Source organism: Hordeum vulgare, chromosome 4H (genome assembly GCF_904849725.1).
Source record: "Hordeum vulgare subsp. vulgare chromosome 4H, MorexV3_pseudomolecules_assembly, whole genome shotgun sequence".
Taxonomy (NCBI): domain Eukaryota; kingdom Viridiplantae; phylum Streptophyta; class Magnoliopsida; order Poales; family Poaceae; genus Hordeum; species Hordeum vulgare.
The window spans coordinates 38,704,698-38,726,466 of record NC_058521.1 but is presented as its reverse complement, the minus strand read 5'-3'; the positions used below and the strand labels follow the sequence as shown (position 1 = coordinate 38,726,466).

At 49.3% G+C, this 21,769-nt stretch overlaps 1 protein-coding gene across 5 annotated transcripts; it reads left to right on the top strand.

Moving 5' to 3' along the window:
* Window positions 1-5: 5 nt before the first annotated feature.
* On the top strand, window positions 6-20,822 carry LOC123447770 (glycosyltransferase family 92 protein RCOM_0530710-like). Of its 5 annotated transcripts, XR_006631535.1 has the most exons (4): window positions 7-34; window positions 436-585; window positions 7,556-7,613; window positions 19,128-20,822. XR_006631535.1 is itself a non-coding variant. In XM_045124438.1 (2 exons), the coding sequence occupies exon 1, from the start codon at window positions 17,058-17,060 to the stop codon at window positions 18,843-18,845; it is 1,788 nt and encodes a 595-aa protein (XP_044980373.1). In that variant the 5' UTR covers window positions 15,874-17,057; the 3' UTR covers window positions 18,846-19,022; window positions 19,128-20,822. The 5 variants fall into 5 exon arrangements, 1 of the variants encoding a protein (XP_044980373.1); XR_006631537.1 differs by lacking the exon at window positions 7,556-7,613; XR_006631536.1 differs by lacking the exons at window positions 7,556-7,613; window positions 19,128-20,822 and adding an exon at window positions 716-793.
* Window positions 20,823-21,769: the final 947 nt, after the last annotated feature.

Sequence of the window (21,769 nt, the reverse complement as noted above, 5' to 3'; positions counted from 1 at the left end):
AATTCTGGATCACTACATGTTCTACTGGAACAAGGTGAGAACCTTTTTCAGTAACCATTTCATTTGAACACACATCATGCTTTTCCGAATATAACTGAACATCTGAAGCAGCCATGGTGTACTGGTGTATATATTTTAACATTGCAAGTCAGCATCTCCATGTTTGATTGCTGTAGACTTCCTTATCAGAAAATTTAAATTTACTGTTTGCTATTGTTTAAGTCTGATATGTGCTTGCTTGTAATCTGCACTAGTTGTACTCTATGTCTACACCAGCAAGATCAAAGCACCCATTTTATGTAATTACAGTTCTGTTTGATCAAAGCACCCATCTTCTGGGCTTACACTTTTCTAAGAATTCTTATTTCTTGCTAGATCTAGTATAGTTGTTTGTAATCTGTACTAGCTGAAGTCCTATATGACCTCATTTGGCAGTCCCTTTTGATGTTTTTGGCAAAATCTTGTGGATTTGTAGAGGGAAAGGCAAGGCCCCTGAAGTCCCAATCCCTATGAACAATGCTGGAGAAGCGTAGACAAAGAAAAAGGGGTGCTTAGCTGTGTTGCATCCGCCATTGTTCCTTCCAGGTTTGTCCCAGGGTTCTTACTGTAAGTTTGCCCCAATTTTTGGTTGTTTCTTTGTCTTGCTCTTCTCTTGCGTGTCCATGCTGTAAGTTTTGGCCCAATTAGGGCCTGATTGGATTGTCGTTTTTCACAGTTTTACACCTGTAAAAGATACAGACCTGAATCGGTCGTTTTCTTTTCCGGTTGGAAAGCACATATGGCTGATGATTTACACCTGTAGAAGTAATGGTTGTTTTTCTCAACTTGCCCGCAAGTTCTGGTGTCACGGTCGTTTTGTTGCATTGCTTTTTCATGTAGCTGGGTTGTACTGCCTTCATTTTTTAAATATAAGCCTTTTTAGAGATTTCAATACGAACTATATACATATGCATAGACATATTTTTAGAGTGTAGATCCACACATTTTGCTCCGTATGTAGTCTATTAAAATATCTGAAAAGTCTTATATTTAGGATAGGAACGGAGGGAGTAGTCGTGAGACGTCAGGTGAGAACGTTTGGCTTTGAAAATCATCTTACATCTAGATGAGGCACAAGGACCTTCAAAAGAGACTCAAGAGAAAAGTTGTCAGGCTGGCCGTGTTGGAGCAAGCTAGGAAAAGACAAAACATGAGGATTACAAATATCAAAGAGGGGGACGCCAACACCCGTTTCTTCCATCTTCAAATCAACGGGAGACGACGGAAAAACCTTATCCATAGGCTTAATCATGGGAGTGGCTGGGTGACTAGCCAAAACCATAAAAACAACATTGTCCAGGCACATTTTGCCAACACTATGAAAAAGGGCTCGCCGCGCCCCAAGACTATCAACTGGGCTGCTCTTCCCACTTCGGGCCACGACCTTTCCGACCTTTGGGAGCCCATAACGGAGGACGAGGTCAAGGATGCTATGTCCGCTCTCCTCGGGGACAAGGTCTCGGGACCTGATGGTTTCACCGGGAAATTTTACAAGGCCTGTTGGGACATTATCAAGGATGATATCATGCTCGTGATCAACAAGTTCTCTAGTCTGCATGCAAAAAACTTTCATTGGCTCAACTCGGCAAACATCGCCCTCATCCCTAAGAAAGATGGCGCCAAGAACATTTCAGACTTGAGACCCATCAGCCTTATACACGTTGTTGCAAAGCTCATTGTCAAAATCCTTGTGACTAGGCTGGCCTGTCACATGAACGGTCTCGTCTCCATTGCGCAAAGCGCTTTCATCAAAACATGGACTATTCATGAAGACTTCATGTATGTTCAAAACTTGGCTAGGAAATTTCACCACAAAGAAAACCCCAATGCTCCTTTTCAAGCTTGATATCAAGAAGGCTTTTGACTCGGTCAAATGGGACTATATTATTGAGCTGCTAACCCACCATGGCTTCTCGAGTCACTTTCATGGATGGGTGTCGGCCCTACTTTCCTCGGCCTCCTCCAGAGTTTTGCTCAATGGAATTGCTGGTGACCTGATCAAGCATGTATGTGGCCTCCGACATGGCAACCCTCTCTCACCGTTGCTCTTTGTGCTCGCCATTGACCCACTGCATCACATCTTGGGCAAGGCCACTTCCCAGGGGTTGCTACACTCACCCGACAACCGCTTCACGGGCATTAGAGCCTCATTATATGCTGACGACACAATGGTTTTTTGCGCCCCTCTCAAGGAGGATGTCAGTTTCATTGCCAACATGCTCTCCTCCTTCGGTGATTCCACCAGGCTCGTCACTAACTGTACAAAGCGCTTAGTCGCCCCATCCAGAGCGCTAATGTGGACCTCGACAACAGTACGGTCATCATTCCCGCCAGTACGGTCATCATTCCCGCCAGTACGGTCATCATTCCCAATTGCTACTTAGGCCTCCCACTTGCGATTTTACGACTCAAGAAGATACGTTTGCAACACCTCGAAGACAAGGTGGCTAAGAAACTTGCACCTTGGAGAGGAAGACATGTGGCTATTGCGGGCCGAATGGCCTTGGTCAAAGCGGTTCTCATGGCGGTGGCCATTTATCACATCACTCTGATGGACCTTCCGGTGGAGGTGCTCCAAAAATTTGGTAGTCTGAGGAGAGCCTACCTTTGGGCTGGTACAAACACCGTGTCCGGAGGCAAATGCAAAATTAACTGGCAGCACGTATGTAGGCCCAAAGAGTTTGGGGATTGGTAATCCTCAATCTGCAAAAGTTCGCCACCACGCTCCTACTTAGATGGCTTTGGTTGGAGTGGGATTACCCGCCAAGGGCGTGGTACGGTATTGCGGTCCCATGCAACATGAAGGATCGTGGTTTTTTCAGGACCGCCACTAAGGTTACCCTCGGAGACGACTCCAAGGCCAAGTTCTGGGAATCATCTTGGTTAGATGCCATTGACCCCAAAGACATCGTCTTAGAAATCTTCGAGCTCTCAAGGAACAAGTGCGGTACCGTAGCCTCAGCCCTTAGGGATGACCACTGGATAACCTTGATTGACACAAGAGCAGGTTTATCGCTCGTCCGATTCGAACAATTTGTAGCTCTTTGGAACAAGCTCCTACACATCACTATCCAACCTGGTGTGCAGGACACCATCCACTGGAAGCTCTCCAGCGATGGGGCCTACACTGCCAAGACGTCCTACTTAGCGAAATTTGTCGGCCTTGTTCGCTCCAACTTGCAAACTATTGTCTGGAGGCTTGGGCCCCTCCCAAGTGTATTTTTTGCATGGTTGGTCACACAAAATAGGATCTGGACGACGGACATACTCCAATGCCGTGGATGGCCTAACTGTAATTGTTGCCCTCTTTGCAGTCAGGTGCAAGAGTCCACGACTCACCTCCTATTCAAGTGACGCTTCTCCATTCGAGTCTGGAATGAGGTCCTGACGTGGATGTACCTTGATGTCGATACCGCCCTTTGGTTGAACTACGACACAGTGAGATTATGGTGGGATGGGGTTATCACCAAGAGCATGCTGCCAAAGAAAGCCTTGGCCTCCTTACTCCATCTTGTTAGCTGGGAGAGTTGGAAGGAGTGAAATGCCCCGAGTGTTCAGATCCAAGGCGGCGCCTGTGGTGGTGATCATGCGTACTATTAAAGACGAGGCGTCCATCTGCGCCCTGGCGGGTGCTAAGCATTTGTGTAATTTGATGCCGCGAGAGTAGTCCGTTGTAATATTCATGCTTGGCGGGACTGTGATGCCAAAAACCTTCTCTTCTCCTTATTCCATGAAATTGGCAAGTCTTTTTCCTCGTTTAAAAGAAGGTTTTAGTGCGTACACTGCTCCTGTCTTTGATTTCAGTTAGAGGTCAACTAAACAGTCCCTTGATCTATGAAGCACGACAACTAGTCCTTCTTCACTACTTTTTGCAAACTTGATACCGGAGTTTCTCCAAGAGGATCTTGATTCATTAAAAACGAGTTGCCTGGTCAATTTGTGAAAAGTAGACGAAAACAGTTACAACATGCATGCAAGGCAGAGTACCTGACCAATGTGGCTACCCGCACAAAGACTTAGTTGCTCAGGAAAGAAACACTGGTGAGGTTGTCATCCGATCTCGTTGTTATCACTCCTTTGCGAGCCATCGACTCTGTTAGAACATCGTGGCTCCATGTTTGGTTTTGGTAATTGATGACAATCCCTATGGACTAATGGTTGTCTTGAGTTATATTCGAAGGATTTGTCCATAGACATTTCTTGAAGTCCATTTGTTGGTTTCAAGGAGTTTATGAGATGACCAAGGTTGCATTCAGGGATTTATCCAAAGATTGGTCATGTGAGAGTTGAGCTTATTGCAAGCATGTCTTGAAGAAGAAAATTGTGGGAACATTCATGTTTACCTTCAAGACATCATCTTTATGAAGAGAGAAGATAAGTCTAAAGGTTGATCAAGACTAAGTCAAAGATTGAATCAAGTTGATCAACACACAAAGTGTATATGATGTACCGAGAGGGATCAAGTGATCACATGTTATGGTAAGCATGTCCATTACGCTTTGTGTACTAACCCATGATCTATGCATGTGAGAGTTCTATGTGGGGTTAGGTATGTGTCCATGGGCTTGCGCCCAGAGAAAGATCTCATACAATCCATGAAGGATGACATCGAGTGGTGATCACCATCAAGTTTGCGGTGTGCAAGTTCAAGTGGAGCATCATAGAGAGATCATGCTTGAAGCTTGCCGTTCATTGTGGTGACAATGGACTTGTGGAGATGTATCAAAGAGTGGCTTGTCCATAGTGGAGTATGGGGGAGCAATCAACTAGTCTTCATCTAGCAAACTCAATCAAGAAATGTGGTCCAGCTAGAATTCAAGATCGCCATCATCTAGCTCAAGTGGACTATGTGCAAGGTATAGGTTTGCCCTTGATAAGTTTTCTATTTTACCCATAGTTCAAAAAAGTGCTAGGCGTTAATTGTGCGTTTTGCCACCGCCTTGCGCTTTTCTGACCAAAGCGCATGCTTATGCGTAGATTAAGCGCAGTTATGCGCTAGGCGTTTTGTTATCGCCTAGAGCCTAAGCGCACTTAAGCGCTCGCTTAGGCGTGCCCTTTATAAATTTGATTTTACCGGTCTCATGGTGGTAGTTGGGAGACTGTGTTATAGGATCGATTGATGTACTATCGAGGGGGGGGGGGCTCTCAAGTGAGTAGCTTGGTTGTATCCTTCGTTGAGAGTTCAAACCATTTGCATCCTTGCATCATCTTTCTTGGTTCTTGTTTAGTGTTTCTCTTTGTGAGTTTTAGAGCTCATGGTCATCTTCATGACAAGACCGAGTTCATTGAAAACGGAGTTCATATGAATCTCCTATGATGTTTTCGATGTTGGAGTTTATGTCGGTGCTTCTCTGATGGAGGTTTCCCTCCTCTATATCATAGTTATAACCATTTGCATCCTTGCATCATCTTTCTTGGTTCTTGTTTAGTGTTTCTCTTTGTGAGTTTTAGAGCTCATGGTCATCTTCATGACAAGACCGAGTTCATTGAAAACGTAGTTCATATGAATCTCCTATGCTGTTTTCGATGTTGGAATTTATATCGGTGCTTCTCTGATGGAGGTTTCCCTCCTCCATATCATAGTTATACTCCTTATGTCGGTGCTTTGTTGTTTGGATAGTTTTGTCGTCATCTATTCAACAAGCTTGAGTTTGCTCGATTCGGAGCTCATTTGCAGAAGTTATGATAGTTCTCGTGTTCCTGCATTCATCCGTTTCCTTTTGTTCTGGTTCTGAAGGTACCAAGCGGTTGTACCGCATTGGCTAGCGGTAGCACCTCCTATCTCTATAAGCGGTCGTACCGATTTGGGCCAGCAGTAGTACCGCCCTAGGTGGTAGTACCACTGCCCAGTGCCATGTGTGGTGCCGCTATCTCTGGGGTTTCGACTTTCGTGTCGGACTGCGCGGTAGTGGAGACGGTAGTGCGGCGCGGTAGTACCGCCGGTCACTACCGCTCAATTATCGCCTAACCTTTTGTTCCCGAAACTCTCTCAACGAACATAGGGCGGATGTCGGCCTAGTGGGAACCGGAGTACCACGACTCGTCTGCCTTTGGCCTAGGAGGTGACACTGGGCCATCCCGCAGAAGATGGCTCGACCGGGCTGCCCCGGAAGAAGTCGCCTCGCGAGGGGCAGCTCTTGCGAGGCTCCTCGCCGCCCGGTCAGGTGTGCCGAGGTCGCCAGGTACTAGCTCTCCTCATGAGGTTTTGATGCCCCCGTATTAATCATGCACTAATCATACACGCAAATGCGCACAATCAAGATCAGAGACTCATGGGAAGATATCACAACACAACTCTAGACACAAATTCAAACATAAAGCTTTATATTACAAGCACGACCATGAAGGCGCGAATACATAAGTCAGCGGAAGCAACAATATACAAACACAATTAAACAAGTTTGCCTTAAGAAGGCTGAGCAAAACAACGACATCTAGATCAAAAAGGCCCACGCCTCCTGCCTGGGAGCCTCCTGTCTACTCCTGGCCGTCGACGACCTCCACGTAGTAGTAAGTTCTGTCGGGGTAGTAGTAGCCGTCGACGGGATCAGCTGGCTCCTGGGCTCCGTCATTTGATGGCAACAATCGTCTCAAGGGGGAAAGGGGAGCAAAGCAATTGTGAGTACTCAACCAAAGTACTCACAAGACGTACATTAGGTCTATGCTAAATATGCATCAGTATCAAGGGGAAGGGGCTGTATTTGTGGACCATACTGCAGAAATGCCAAAATAGAAGGGAAGACCTACCCTATCGAAGACTAGCATCTTGTAGCATCTTGCAACATTAGAAGAGTACATATTAGTATAACATATGTAATAAGTATGTAGTAGAAATGCCCAGAGATCTTTCCTCGACTCCGTGCGGGAAAGCAATCCCGGAGCCATCATATCCATTTAGTGTCTCCAGTATCCAATTCTAGTTGTAATAGATCGGGATACAACTTCGAGCGTCCGTTACCGTGGACATAGCTATTCGAATAGATATACTTCCCTGCAGGGGTGCGCAAACTTATCCAACACGCTCGATTAACTCCGATCAAACACAGTTTTCTGTGTCATGCCCGACCTCGGCTGATCGACACACCATAGTCCTAACTAGGCTCAACAGAGAGGCCAGCACGCCGGTCTAAATCCTAAGCGCTCATGATGTTTGTCATGGCAAAATGCATCATGATGTTTGTCATGGCAAAATGCAGTGCTGTGGGTGATCTAATGTAGTGCTACACGTTACACACGAAGCAAGAAAACATTTGGAAATGTTTTCCCGACTTTCAGTGGTTTTCGGACAAAGGAATCAGAGGGGAAAGATCCATGTTAATCATGTTAGAGGCATGTGACACATGAATGGATATCATATTCGGATTTGTTATATTTTTCTAATCAATTTTCATATATAATGTATTTTCATCCAAGTTATAGATTATTTTATATGATTTTTAAAGATTTAAACATTTTATGAAATTGCTTGATTTAGTTTAATTCGAAAATTAACTTTATTGCGTCAACAATATTTCAGGATGACGTGAGCAGTCAACCGAGCCGGGCGAGGTCAAACCTAACCGCGGGACCCAGATGTCAGTGACTGAATTGATTAACACAGATTAATTTCAACTAATTAGGTTAATTAGCCTCTAGGGCCCACATGTTAGTGTCATTAAATTTAACTATTTAACTTAATTAATTTTTAGTTAATTTAGGGGGGGTGGCCCACCAGTGAGTGATTGTGCTGCCCAGTCAGCATAGTTGACTGGGGTCAACGAGTCAGTTGGCCCCTGGGACCCACTGGTAGTGACCTAAGGGTGGGCCCATGCGAGTCATGTCCGCGACGGTGTCGAAGAGAGCTCCGGCGACCAAACCAATGGCGGAGCGGCTCGAGCCCTCGTCGGGATTCGTTTACATGCGGCCGTTTCGAGCACGGGCCGTCGCGAACGTGTGCTCGACGGCGCCTTGAACTATGGCGGTGGCACAACCAGACTTGGACGGAATTGACGTCGGCTACGGGCGAGGCAGATGACGCCGTTGGATGAGGTCAGGAACAGGGCTAGGACATGGGTGCGTGCGCGTGCGCGTTGAGCTCCTACGGGTACGTTGAGCACGACTATGCGCTCGGTCGAGCTTGACGATGACAACAGTGATGACGGCGAGCGGCGCGACGGAGCTGAGCTCGGTCATCCATGGCGAAGCGAGCTACGGGGCGAGCGTGATGGCACAAAGAGAGGGGACGGGTGCAGAGGCTCACCGGGAGCCTGCAAGTGTGCAGAGGTGGGCTCGAGGAAGGCTCGAGGCATCGGATTTGGCGACGACGTCCGATAAGGCAGAGGAGGAAGAAGGGCCGGGGGCGTTGTAGTGGTCCCCGACTCCAGCTCGAGGTAGAAGATGATATAGTGGACGTCGGCGAACCGTCTGACACGGGCATGCGACGAGGAGAGCACAGTGGACGCGGCTCCTACATCGGCGCGGTCATGGCTACGCTCGACGAGGTGGGGCTGGCAGAGCGAGCTAGGTGGAGAGGGGATGAGGAGCGAGTAGGAGAGGCGAGTGTGAGTAGGTGGATGGGGAGGAGCCCGAGGGCCGCGGGGTGGCTCCCTTATCGTCTCTCGGCGTAGGTGGCGAGGTGGTTCGACGGCATACCTGGCCAAACAGGCCTGCCCGACACGGCCTGCCAGAATCGTGCCTGGCACGACACGACCCGCCGAGGCACGTTTATTAAACGGGCCGTGCTGTGCCGGCCCACGTGCCCAGGGTCCAAGCCCAAGCACGACACGGGGCTATACGGGCCGACCCGTCGGCACTCCAGGCCCGTTCGCCTGCCAGGATTTTAGTATTTTAGGCCGTTATTTAGGCCGATTTCGACGTGTGCGGCTATTATTTGGGCCGATTTTGACATACTGGGCTGTTTTTTGGGTTGATTTTGACCTATTGGGCTTTTTATCTTGTATATATACAAAAAAATGGTAAACGGGTCATGTCGTGCCGGCCCGCGTGCCCAGCCTCCAGGCTCAGGCACGGCCCGATGCGTGCTTCGTGTCGGACCCGAGCACGATTAGCCCGTGCCGGGCTGGGCCCGTGTCGTGCCAGACACGCGGGCTATCGGGCCGGCCCAGTTACATGGCCCGTTTGGCCAGATCTGTTCGGCGGTGACGCATAGGTGCTAGCCCTCGGCCGCCCCACTGTAGCGAGGTGGGGGACGACCGGGGGGTTTGCTCGGCTAGGCCTGTCCTTTTGGCCTAAGGCCCAGGGGCAAGGGGTTTTTCTTTTGTTTTCCCTTTTTTATTTCTTCTGCTTTTCTTTTATTATGGGCACTGACCGTTAGCGTGGCGAGCTCCTGCAGCCCCTCCAGGTTCCGGACGATAGAGGGCAATAACGCTGATTCCGCCCGTGGTCCAGCAGCGGTAGCGCTTCTCTTCGACGCCATAGCTATGGGGAGGCGACAAAAGTGGCGAAGAAGAAGGCGGGGGAGGAGAATGGCGAGTGGCGGGCGTGCGAGAGAGGAAGAGCAATGTGTAAGGGAAGCGTCTGGCAGGGGATGAGCAATGACGGTTTCACCCTGGCGCGCGATGGTTTATAGGCGGATGCGCAGTTCCCGGGGCGTCGTGGGAGAAGTGGGTGCGTCCCGTCCCATCGCCATTGACACGCATCGCCTCTTGACTGGGCAGTTCGTCACGACCCGTGACGTTTCGACCCGCACCGTTTCGTGCTTCACTCGTGAAACATGCGCATCGCATGCACACGGGTTGTTGTCGACCCAATGGGAATATGGGTACCACGACCCGTCTGCCTTTGGCCCAGGAGGCGACACTAGGGCCATCCCGCGGAAGATGGCTTGACTCGGGTCGCCCCAAAGGAAGTCTCCTCGCGAGGGGTAGGCCACGCGAGGCCCCTCACTGCCCGCTCAGGCCCTGCCGACGCCGCCAGGTACCAAGTCTCCTCGTGAGGTGGCTCCCGCGAGGTCTCTTCGTGAAGAGGGGTGTATGAAGCCAACCACGGGGCTTCGTGCCCCTCACGTGGATGACGTCCCGCTGTCAGGCGAGGACACCGGGCGTGACCAAGCCTGTTCCCGTTCTGGTGCTATGGGAGCGGCGACGTCTGCCCTCCCAAAAGCAGGTTCCCAAATGTTTCTATTTCGATGAAAGAAGACCCCGCTAACATGACTCGCCAGGATGGAGGTCAGGCCCGAGCCCACAGGGGCGTCATGGATGGTAGCTTTGTCGTCGAAGAGCACATTAGCAAGCGAAGGTCGCCTTTTGCCATGATTAGTTTGAGCTCCTTCCCCCTTCGAATGGCTTCCCTGTGGCCACCCTTTCCCACTTATGTTTTCAGAAAAGAGGACCAAGTTCTTGGGCATAGGTCCCGAACTCCGACAATACCGCTCCTCTGCTCCTTCCTCCGCCTTGCATCCGCGGGACCTGTATTGCAACCCCAGCGGTAGTATCGCTAGGGCGAGCGGTAGTACCGCTCCGGCAGCACTACCGCTCATGGCCTTGTGCCATTGCACTGTGTAGCAGACAGAATCGCCCAAGCGGTAGTACCTCTCCCATGAGCGGTAGTACCTCTTGTGTGCGAGCTGAGGGGGTAACAGTTAGATTTTTTTCCCACCTATAAAAGGAGGTCTTCTTCCCCAATGAATCTTATCCCTTGAGCTTGTGTTCTTCCCCATAATTGAGCTTCTTCAAGCTTACCAACTCTTAATCCCTCCAATGATTCTTGCTAGTTTTTGAGGTAAAAGAGAGAGGAGATCTAGATTTACGTTTCCACCAATCACTTTCTCCTCTATGTGAGGGGAACCCGTTGGATCTAGATGTTGGAGCTCTTTGTGTTCTCCTCGTCGTTCTTCCTCTCATTTCCCTCCATAGCATAAGTTGTTGTGGTAGGAGTTAGGAGAGAAGGACTTGGGCACTTTGTGTGCCCTTGTCATTGCATTTGGTGCATAGTTTGAGTTTTTCACCGTAATACGTGGAAGTGAAGTTTGAGAAGCTTTTACTCTAGGGTGTTTGGGCACCATAGAGCTTGTGCTTCCTGTGTGGTTTGGCGCCCTAAACGGTTGGTAGTGCGTCGAAGCTCAATCATTATGGTGTAAACCTCAGGGTAAGCGTCGGGGTCTCCAATTAATTAGGTTGTGGAGATTGCCGCGAGCAATTTGTACGGGTTACGGCGATCACCCCCAACGGTTACCAAATTGTACAGGTTTGGTGACAGCCCTAAGGGTTGCCATTTGTACGGGTTCGGTGACCGCCCTCAAGGGTCCCTTAGTGGAATAGCGACATCTTGCATTGTGCGAGGGCGCAAGGAGATTACGGTGGACCTAGTGGCTTTTGGAGAGCATTGTGCCTCCACAACGCTCCAAATGGGATTAGCATCCGTAAAGGTGTGAACTTCAAGACACACCATCATCTCCACATGCCTCGGTTATCTCTTACCCGAGTTATTTATTTATGCACTTTATTTTATGATAGCCATATTGTTCTTGTTATGTATCTTGCTATCACTTAGTTGTTTATCTTGCAGCATAAGTTGTCGGTGCATATAGGTGACCCTAGTTGTTTTTGGTTTTGTGCTTGATTAATTTAAACGCTAGTTTTATTTTGCATTTGTTCAAACCTAAACCATAATTATTTTAAAGCGCTCATTCATCCCCTAGGCGACATCCAAATCCTTTCAGACTCCAACTCCCTCGTCGGCGACCACCAACCTAGCCCTCGCCACAATAGGTTGGGACCCATGCCTGCCTATGCCAAACAGTCAACCGGACAACCACCCGCGTCAGCGATTAGCCAACTCGGACTCTATCGACTAATATTGCTGGAGAAAAGTGCTCAACGTGCGTCAAACAAGCATCGGAACCAAGCACCAAGCTAGTGTCATCGTCCCCACGAATCTCCAACTCGGCAGGTCCGACTCCACAAAGGTTCAACAAGGCACCCTCGAACGTGCCTGATGACACTCACTACGAAAACCGAGCTGCGACGCAACTCCGCTCGAAGTTGCCATTGTTGCTGAACAAGAAGCCACACTGCTCTGATACATACTCGTCGCCCTAGCATCCTCATGGCGAAAGAACCCGCCAACCAAGGCAAGCATTATTGTAGCCATCGCTCCTTCTAGGATAATAAGAACACATGTTCCCTTAGAGCCTAAGAGAGAAGGGTAAAGGCCCTTGAATCACGATGCCTCCAAAAAGGTAGTAGTGTCCGTTGGCATTGCCATTGTTGGCTTCTACCGAGCCGAAGCAAGGCTTTCGCCTCGAGAAGCACACCCTCCTCTTGAATAGGCCGACGAAGCTCAGCACTCACCTGAACCCCAGCTACCGGGGTACAATGCACCTCTCCCACATCATCTGCGCCCCATAGTCGTCGGAGCGCCCACATTGGCATCCGCAACACGCACGAATTTGTCGATGTTGAGCACCCCAAGATCACCATACTCAAGTGGTCGACAAACAACCTCTCAGTTGACCTTGCGCTTTGCACCGGTTGTCTTATCAGCGGTGGACCAAAGGAACACCCACTTGATCTTATTTTGATTGTGGAGGGTGCTCCGGGGAATCACAAGTGGTGTGATGGAATAAACAGTTTGGGAGGTGATTACAGACTTGACAAGCACTGTAGGCCCAATGATGATGATGTTTTGGCCCTCCCAGGTGACCAATTAAGGTCACTTGGAATAAGCCCGACAGTCATGTCTTTTAAGTTTTAATCAAAAAAGAAAAGTGTTATCGTGTTTTTGGTGGTTGTTCGGTGAAGAGTGAAACCGATACGAGATCAGCCTTGACGAGCCAAGACTTAGGAGATAGAAGTAGTGTAGGCTGCCCCCAGGGTGTCGATAAACTGGGTGGACGTCATGGTCAGTGTCTGATTAGTTTTGCCTGACCCAACCAACTCTTCAAACGACTCCTACCGGCGCCACTCATATCCAGCCTATATATATGGCCGATACGGAGCGTTTTGGACATGCCAGCCACGTCAGCCTGACACGCATGGACCCCACTCCCTCCCTACTAAAAATCCCCACTCAAACCAAACCCTAGCTTCACTCTCTGCTCTGCCTCTCGTCGCTTCCCTTACCCTCTCGACCTGCTCCTCTCTTGATGTCGAGCTTAGCGGCGGCAACCCCGGATTCGACAGCGAGGACGATCCCATTGACCGGGATGCCTTCGTTCGTTAGGTGAAAGCAGACTACGTAGTGCAACTTGCCCTATGCATCGCGTTGAAGCGGCGGCGGGTCGACACGGGTGGTTGCTTAGGCTTCGGTTTGTCACGTGTCCCGTCGTCGTAGCGCGAACGCCGACATCATCCTGTTGCGCACCGCGCGCAATTCCACATGTTCCATTATGTTGTCCTTATGCCTTCTAACTCTAGCCGGTGCTCCCCATGAGCATGAGCGGGTGTTTCCCATGAGCATGAGCGGGTGCTCCTGCCTGCGTCGCAAACGCCCGAATCGAAGGCGTGTGCCGCTTGTTGCATCTTCCTTTCGTTGGCTCAAAAGATCAAAATTAATTTTATGATTAATTTGGATTTTTCGATAAAGAGATTAATTTGGCCTACCGTATACGTAGCGCGCACGCTACAGTATACGGCATAGAATACGTAGGGCAGATCGCAAGATTTCTCGCGTAGAATACCTAGCTTTTTCCTCCCAAAACCAATCGCAAGATTTTTCGCGCGAACTCGAATCTCCAGCTCTCCGCTCCGATCGCCCCGCCGCCATGGCGCATCACCCACGCCGCAGCTGCCTGCGCCGTGTCTTGACCATCGCCGGCGGTGTGTCAGCCGGCCTCATCCTGCTCGCTGGCGGCCATACCTACGCCCACGGCCAGCTCTTCTCGCCGTCCTTGTTGCCCCACGGCCTCGGTGGCGGCGCCGACTGCTCGCCCTCCTTCGCCCCGCCGCCCTTCGCCCTCTCGCCGCTGCCGCCCTACCTTCTCTCGGAGGCCGAGGCCTCGCCCCCGCAGCCGGAAGCCAGCCTCCCGCGCCGCCTTCTGCCCGTTCGCCGCTCGCCGCCGCCGCCCTGCCTCCCCTCGAACTCGGGGTCGGAGGCCGACCGCTCGCCGCCGCAGCACGACGACGCGGATGCTGTCTTGCTCCCGGACTGGGAGGTCCTTCTCCTGGCTGACGCTGAGCCTGGCGCCAAGGCGACGTGCGCCTTTCAGGGTGGGGCGTCGTCCCTTAGTGGAATAGCGACATCTTGCATTGTGCGAGGGCGCGAGGAGATTATGGTGGCCCAGTGGCTTATTGCGAAGCATTGTGCCTCCACATCGCTTCAAATGGGATTAGCATCTGCAAATGTGTGAACTTCAAGACACACCATCGTCTCCACATGCCTTGGTTATCTCTTACCCGAGTTATTTACTTATGCACTTTATTTTGTGATAGCCATATTGTTCTTGTTATATATCTTGCTATCACTTAGTTATTTATCTTGCTTAGCATAAGTTGTCGGTGCATATAGGTGACCCTAGTTTTTTTGGTTTTGTGCTTGACTAATTTAAACGTTAGTTTTATTTTGCATTTGTTCAAACCTAAACCATAATTATTTTGAAGCGTCCATTCATCCGCTAGGCGACATCCACGTCCTTTCAGACTCCAACTCCCTCGTCGACGACAACCAACCTAGCCCTCGCCACAATAGGTTGGGACCCATGCCTGCCTATGCCAAACAGTCAACCAGACAACCACCCGCGTCAGCGACTAGCCAACTCGGACTCTATCGACTAATATTGCTGGAGAAAAGTGCTCAACGTGCATTAAACAAGCATCGGAACCAAGCACCAAGCTAGTGTCATCGTCCCCACGAAGCTCCAACTCGGCAGGTCCGACTCCATAAAGGTTTAGCAAGGCACCCTCGAACGTGCCTGATGACACTAACTACGAAAACCTAGCTGCGACGCAACTCCGCTCGAAGTTGCCATTGTTGCTGAACAAGAAGCACACTGCTCTAATACATACTTGTCGCCCTAGCATCCTCATGGCGAAAGAACCCGCCAACCAAGGCAACCATTATTGTAGCCACCGCTCCTTCTAGGATAATGAGAACAAAGGTTCCCTCAGAGCCTAAGAGAGAAGGGTAGAGGCCCTTGAATCACGACGCCTCCAAGAAGGTAGTAGTGGCCGTTGGCATTTCCATTGTTGGCTTCTACCGAGCCGGAGCAAGGCTTTTGCCTCAAGAAGCGCGCCCTCCTCTTGAATCGGCCGACGAAGCTCAACATTCACCTCGAACCCCAGCTACTAGTGTACCATGCACCTCTCCCGCATCATCTGTGCCCCATAGTCGTCGAAGCGCCCACATTGGCACCCGCAACACACACGAATTTGTCGGTGTTGAGCACCCCAAGATCACAATACTAAAGTGGTCGACAAACAACCTCTCAGTTGACCTTGCACTTTGCATCGATTGTCTTATCAGCGGTGGACCAAAGGAACACCCACTTGATCTTATTTTGATTGTGGAGGGTGCTTTGGGAATCACAAGTGGTGTGATGGAATAAACAGTTTGGGAGGTGATTACAAACTTGACAAGCACCGTAGGCCCAATGATGATGATGTTTTGGCCCTCCTAGGTGACCAATTAAGATCACTTGGGGTAAGTCCAATGACGGTCATGACTTTTAAGTTTTAATCAAAAAAGGAAAGTGTTGTCGTGTTTTTGGTGGTTGTTTGGTGAAGAGTGAAACCGATACGAGATCAGCCTTGACGAGCCAAGACTTAGGAGATAGAAGTAGTGTAGGCTGCCCCCAGGGTGTCGATAAACTGGGTGGACGTCATTGTCAGTGTCTGGTTAGTTTTGCGTGACCCAACCAGCTCTTCAAATGACTCCTACCGACGTCACTCATATCCAGTCTATATATATGGGCGACACGGAGCGTTTTGGACACGCCAGCCACGTCAGCCTGACACACATGGACCCCACTCCCTCCCTACTAAAAATCCCCACTCGAACCAAACCCTAGCTTCACTCTCTGCTCTGCCTCTCGTCGCTTCCCTTACCCTCTCGACCCGCTCCTCTCTCGATGTTGAGCTTAGCGGCGGCAACACCGGATTGGACATCGAGGACGATCCCATTGACTGGGATGCCTTCGTTCGTGAGGTGGAGGCACACGACGTAGTGCAGCTTGCCCTGTGCATCGCTCTGAAGCGGCGGCGGGTCGACACGTGTGGTTGCTTAGGCTTAGCTTTGTCACGTGTCCCGTCATCGTAGCGCCGACATCGTCCCGTTGCGCACGGCACGCAGCTCCACGTGCTCCATTATGTTGTCCTGATGCCTTCCAACTCCTTTAGCGGCTGTCCGAATCGGAGGCGTGTGTCGCTTGTCGCATCTTCCTCTCGGTGGCTCAAAAGATCAAAACTAATTTTATGGTTAGTTTAGATTTTTTGATAAAGAGATTAATTTGGACGACTCTAAATAAAATATTTGCTTCACTTTTTCCTCCTCGGTTCGAAAATAACTGAAGTTCTACGCTTGATCTAACTCAAATTTGGTTAGGTTTGACCAAATTTATGTAAAAATACAATAACATCTACTCGTAGTAGAACACCAGTACAAAAAAAAAAGTACTATGTTTATTTGATATTGCAGACCTTATCACACTTTTTAAATAAATTTGATCAAACATACTACAAATTTAAAACTTTAATTATTTTGAAACAGAGGGAGCAGGAAGAAAATTATGCCAGAACACACGACCAGCCTGAAGTATTTTGTTTTTTTGAGAGAGAACCAACGAAGACTCGACGCGGTCCGTAATCTGTTTTTTTTTTTTTTGACGCGACGCAATGGCGATACGACTCGACCAAACCTCGCTGCGTCGGTCGGACCGGAAGGAACAGCTGGCGTCGATCGGTCGGTCCGTAGTCTGTACGCTACCATATACGTAGCGCGCACGCTACAGTATACGGCGTAGAATACCTAGGGCAGATCGCAAGATTTCTCGCGTAGAATACCTAGCATTTTCCTCCCAAAACCAATCGCAAGATTTTTCGCGCGAACTCGAATCTCCAGCTCTCCGCTCCGATCGCCCCGCCGCCATGGCGCATCACCCACGCCGCAGCTGCCTGCGCCGTGTCTTGACCATCGCCGGCGGTGTGTCAACCGGCCTCATCCTGCTCGCCGGCGGCCATACCTACGCCCACGGCCAGCTCTTCTCGCCGTCCTTGTTGCCCCACGGCCTCGGCGGCGGCGCCGACTGCTCGCCCTCCTTCGCCCCGCCGCCCTTCGCCCCGCCACCCTTCGCCCTCTCGCCGCTGCCGCCCTACCTCCTATCGGAGGCCGAGGCCTCGCCCCCGCAGCCGGAAGCCAGCCTCCCGCGCCGCCTTCTGCCCGTTCGCCGCTCGCCGCCGCCGCCCTGCCTCCCCGCGAACTCGGGGTCGGAGGCCGACCGCTCGCCGCCGCAGCACGACGACGCGGATGCCGTCTTGCTCCCGGACGGGGAGGTCCTTCTCCTGGCTGACGCTGAGCCTGGCGCCAAGGCGACGTGCGCCTTCCAGGGTGGGGCGTCGTCCCCGGCGAGCACGCTCGGGAGGCTGCCGGGGTCGGGCCGCCACGCGTACGTATGCCTAATGCCAGAACCTGCCCGGAGCCTCCAGCTGCTCCAAGCGCCCCTGCTGCTCCCCGCCTCCGCTTCCTCTGCTGATTGCCCTGACCGCACGTCGTTGCTGAATTGGAGCGACCGGATCGCCTTCACCTCTGTAACTCTCGACAGCGGCGATGTCCTCGTCTTTGCAAAGGGCGTCAACCATGCTGCTGGCGCAGTCCGGTGCGTCTATCGCCACTGCGGCGACGCCCATGGCGTGGCGGCATCCTTCCCTGCCATCACCTCCGTACAGCAGGTTACCAGGTGCCCTGCTCCACCCATGCTTCTGAACTCCAGGAAAACAGAGTTCCGTGTCACGGTGGCAGCCACCGGCGAAGATCCGATCCCCTCTATTGCGACTTATCGTCCACAGCAGAGTGAAAGTGGCTTGGTGGTGACACCGGCCCGAAAGAACCTGATTTGCGCTTGCACTATGGTTCACAACGTGTCTAAGTTTCTTCGCGAATGGGTGCTGTATCATGCCGCTGTCGGGGTAGACCACTTCATCCTGTATGACAACGGAAGTAAGGATGATTTTGCAGAACAAGTGGCCCACTTGAGGTCAGCCGGAATCAGCATCTCTACCTTGCCTTGGCCGTGGATCAAAATGCAGGAAGCCGGCTTCTCCCATTCTGCTGCAACGCACCAGAGTTCTTGCAAGTGGGTGGCATTTATAGATGTCGACGAATTCATTTTCTCGCCCAACTGGAAAGGATCCGAGAAACCGTCAAAATCAATGCTTCAAGCTATTGTTCCGGTTGATCCAGACGTCGGGCAGGTGTATCTGCCGTGCTTTGATTTTGCCCCCTCTGGCCAAACATCACACCCACAGGAGGGTGTCATCCAAGGATACACATGCCGCCTGAAGAAGATTCTCAGGCACAAATCGCTGGTTCTTCTTGATGCGGTGGACCATTCTTTGGAGAACGCAATTCACCACTTCACGCTCAAGGCTGGCTTCAGAAGCATATGGAACATGCAGGCGCGTGTCAACCATTATAAATACCAGGCATGGAGTGAGTTCAAGTATAAGTTCAAACGACGAGTATCCGCCTACGTGGCTGACTGGAGAGATCCGATCAACCTTGAGTCTGCTGACCGGGCCCCCGGCTTAGGAGTTGATGGTGTTGAACCGGTTGGTTGGGCACAAAGGTACTGTGAGGTCAAGGATTACCTTCTTCAGGAATTGAGTGCAAGATGGTTTGGCACTGGACTAGGAAGTCCGGGATCTCAGGATACTTAGGCCTGGCTTTATCTGTAACCTGCGGGTGTCTAGAAGGATCTAGAGGCATTAGAGATGGAATTGTAATCTAGTTTAAACCTGTCTCCTTGCCTCCCAAGATCAATCTAGAAAACCGACCTGTACATCGCTTGCCACGTTCGGCACCAATAAATAAACATCAGGCGGCCTCCAATGGAGGTAGAGACGCTTCCACCATTCTCACATAGTATCACGAGCTATCTTCCTCTTTTGGCAATTCATCTAGATTGATCTGATCATCGTTAGCTCTTCCTCCTGCTGCAGCCCTTCATCCACACCGCCACCGCCATCTCTGAGAATTCTTGTCCAGCACTGAAAAATCCATTCATAAGGTTCATAGGATGGCAGAATAAGTTTGCGGAAGGTTTTTTTTTTGGCACTACTGGTTTTTAAAGTTTTCTGAAGGTATTTTTTTGGATTGGTTTTTTGCTCATCTGATTTTTCTAAATGCTCTTTCTTACTGAACTAGCTTCAGGGCAGATGGCAGGTTTTGTACTAATTTCTTGAAAAAAATGTGCTTTTTGCAGCACCATCCAGTTGAGCCATGAGATTTAAACCAATGAATTCTGTTCTACATGACATTGATATACTATGTTTTGGTAATATATACAGGATTAGTTCTGTTCTAAGGCCATCATATTGTCACAGTGATGAGTTGATAGTAGCATCTGCTGGGAATCAAGTGTTACATGGGTGCTGGAGATAGGGTCTGCTATGGCCACGTGGATGTCATGACTGAAGCAATTACATTATCATTCCAGGGTCTACTAAGGCTCTATTTTAATCATACGATGAGTATGTGGTTCGCAACATACTCACAAAGTTACAAATCTGAACCGCCGGTTAGTTTGTTGGCTAGCAGTATGAATCAAAACTGGGGCTTTTATCTGTTCCGAAGAGTATTTTTTTTAGTGATTTTGTGTGCATTTATAAAAATTTGAAGGTGGTCATGATTAGGCTGACCGGTAGGCTTTTCTTCTGCGTTAACAGAAGAAGGAAGATGGTACCTAATAGAACCAAAGTAATCGATCCTCTAAACATTTGTGGAAATAAAACATAATAGCTTTGAGAGTAGTTCTGATATCATATTGGAAATAGCATCCAGGTACTTCCCTTTTTTTCTTACCATGTGCTTGCAGAGTAGTTCTGATATCATTTTGGAAATAGCATTCAGGTAGTCATGCGGTGTTTTCTGTGATCCAAATAAGAGCACACTTGCCTTTGTTTTAAGATACAGATTAAATGTTGACAACTATATTATTCTGATTACTTAGTCAATGTATTAATAATAGTCTGGTGCATGCCGACACTTATTCTCTTATCCTTTCCTAAGGAGCACTTGTAAGGATCTAAGGAAACGCCTTTCCTTCCCAAGCTTATCGACTGCATATCTCCTGGTCCTGTTGTCTGATATGTCGCAGTTAAGTTATTTGTTATCTTGTTCTATAACAATGCAAGGCTTGGAAGCTGAACTAGGAACTATGGCCTTAGTGCATTGATCTTGCCTTTATTCCTGGGAGCTGAACAGGAAATTATATCCTAAGTGCATTGTTTACCTTTATTCGATTCATATGTGTTCATCGTTTAGGATTTCCGATTCTAGTGACTGAGAAACGTATTTGTAAATTCTGTATTTGTTCAAAATGGAACCACCTTTCTTTTGTGTGTTCAGATATGAAGGGTCGCAACTGTAGGAAAGACTTGTGTGGTTGGGAAGGAATTAATACATCACAGTGCTCCCTAAGAGGGCACAAGCTGCTGCCATGGTTCCTGAAACGACATCATTCTCTGCAATCCAGTGCATGGGAATCTGCTCAGGATGTGCAAGTACTCTTGAACAAACTTTGCTGAATTTGACAGGAAGAATCTCTGTATGCTGTTTAGAGAGATTAGAATACTTTGTCACTTTCTGATGTTTTTGCAGAAATAGTGAATCAGGAAAAAAAATCTCAATACTTTCATTTTTGTCCGCCTTTTCAGTTGCATCTGTTGCTTGCAGCCTGTAATGCCACTCTTTCAGCCTTTTTATTGCCTGCAATTTATATCTGATGATTAGTCTTGATCTTTAACTATGCACCCGAATTCAATTTCACTACCCCGCAATTCTCAAGCTACCATAGAGGTCTACTGGTCTTGCTATCTCCAAGCAGAAATGATAGATGCTTAACAGGCATGTTGGTTTAGACAATGTTTTTAAAAATTGCATGTTCCTCGCTGCCAAAAGGGTGTTAGTTTTCACTTCTCAGTTTTTGCTTATTTGACAGAATATGAATATACATTATGATCCATTCTTTTTACATTGTAGGTAGGATCATTTCAAAGGAATTTTCGAATCAAAGAGTGGCAAGTTTGATGGACTGATTTCTGTCAAGTGCCCCCCCTGGAGGTAATTCTTTCCTGCAGATATGCTATGGATAAACATGTAACAGCCCATTCTTTTACAGATAATGTTGTCCTCGATGCTTCACATCTCAGAATTTGTAGTGTAGCTGACATGATAGTGTCATACAGTATTATTTTACAATGAAAAACTCTTGAATAGTTATAAAGAAATACCCACTTTTCAATCCTGGTTCACCTATGACCGCATATTGTGATGTAACCATACAAGGAACAAACCACGAGTCCACACGAATCACTTGCGTGAGGTTCTGGTCTGCCCATCCAATTCTATGGCAGGACCTGAAGCCTCTCGAAGGCCGTTAGCTCGGAGATGCCTGTTGAGCTGCTTAGCTTAATTTCCTCATGAGGTGATATTGTTTAGAGTCAAGATTAGTTTTGCAGAACCAACAATCTCCTTCATCTGGGGCGTACAGTATATAATAGCCCATATGGGCCAACTTTTAGAGATGAAGGACAGCTAGTGCAGCTCAGCAGCTCAAGGTCGTCCTTGGCGCAACCGGCCA

Excerpts from the sequence above, each read along its gene's own strand:
- LOC123447770 (XM_045124438.1), top strand. The coding sequence starts at position 17,058 with ATGGCGCATCACCCACGCCGCAGCTGCCTGCGCCGTGTCTTGACCATC.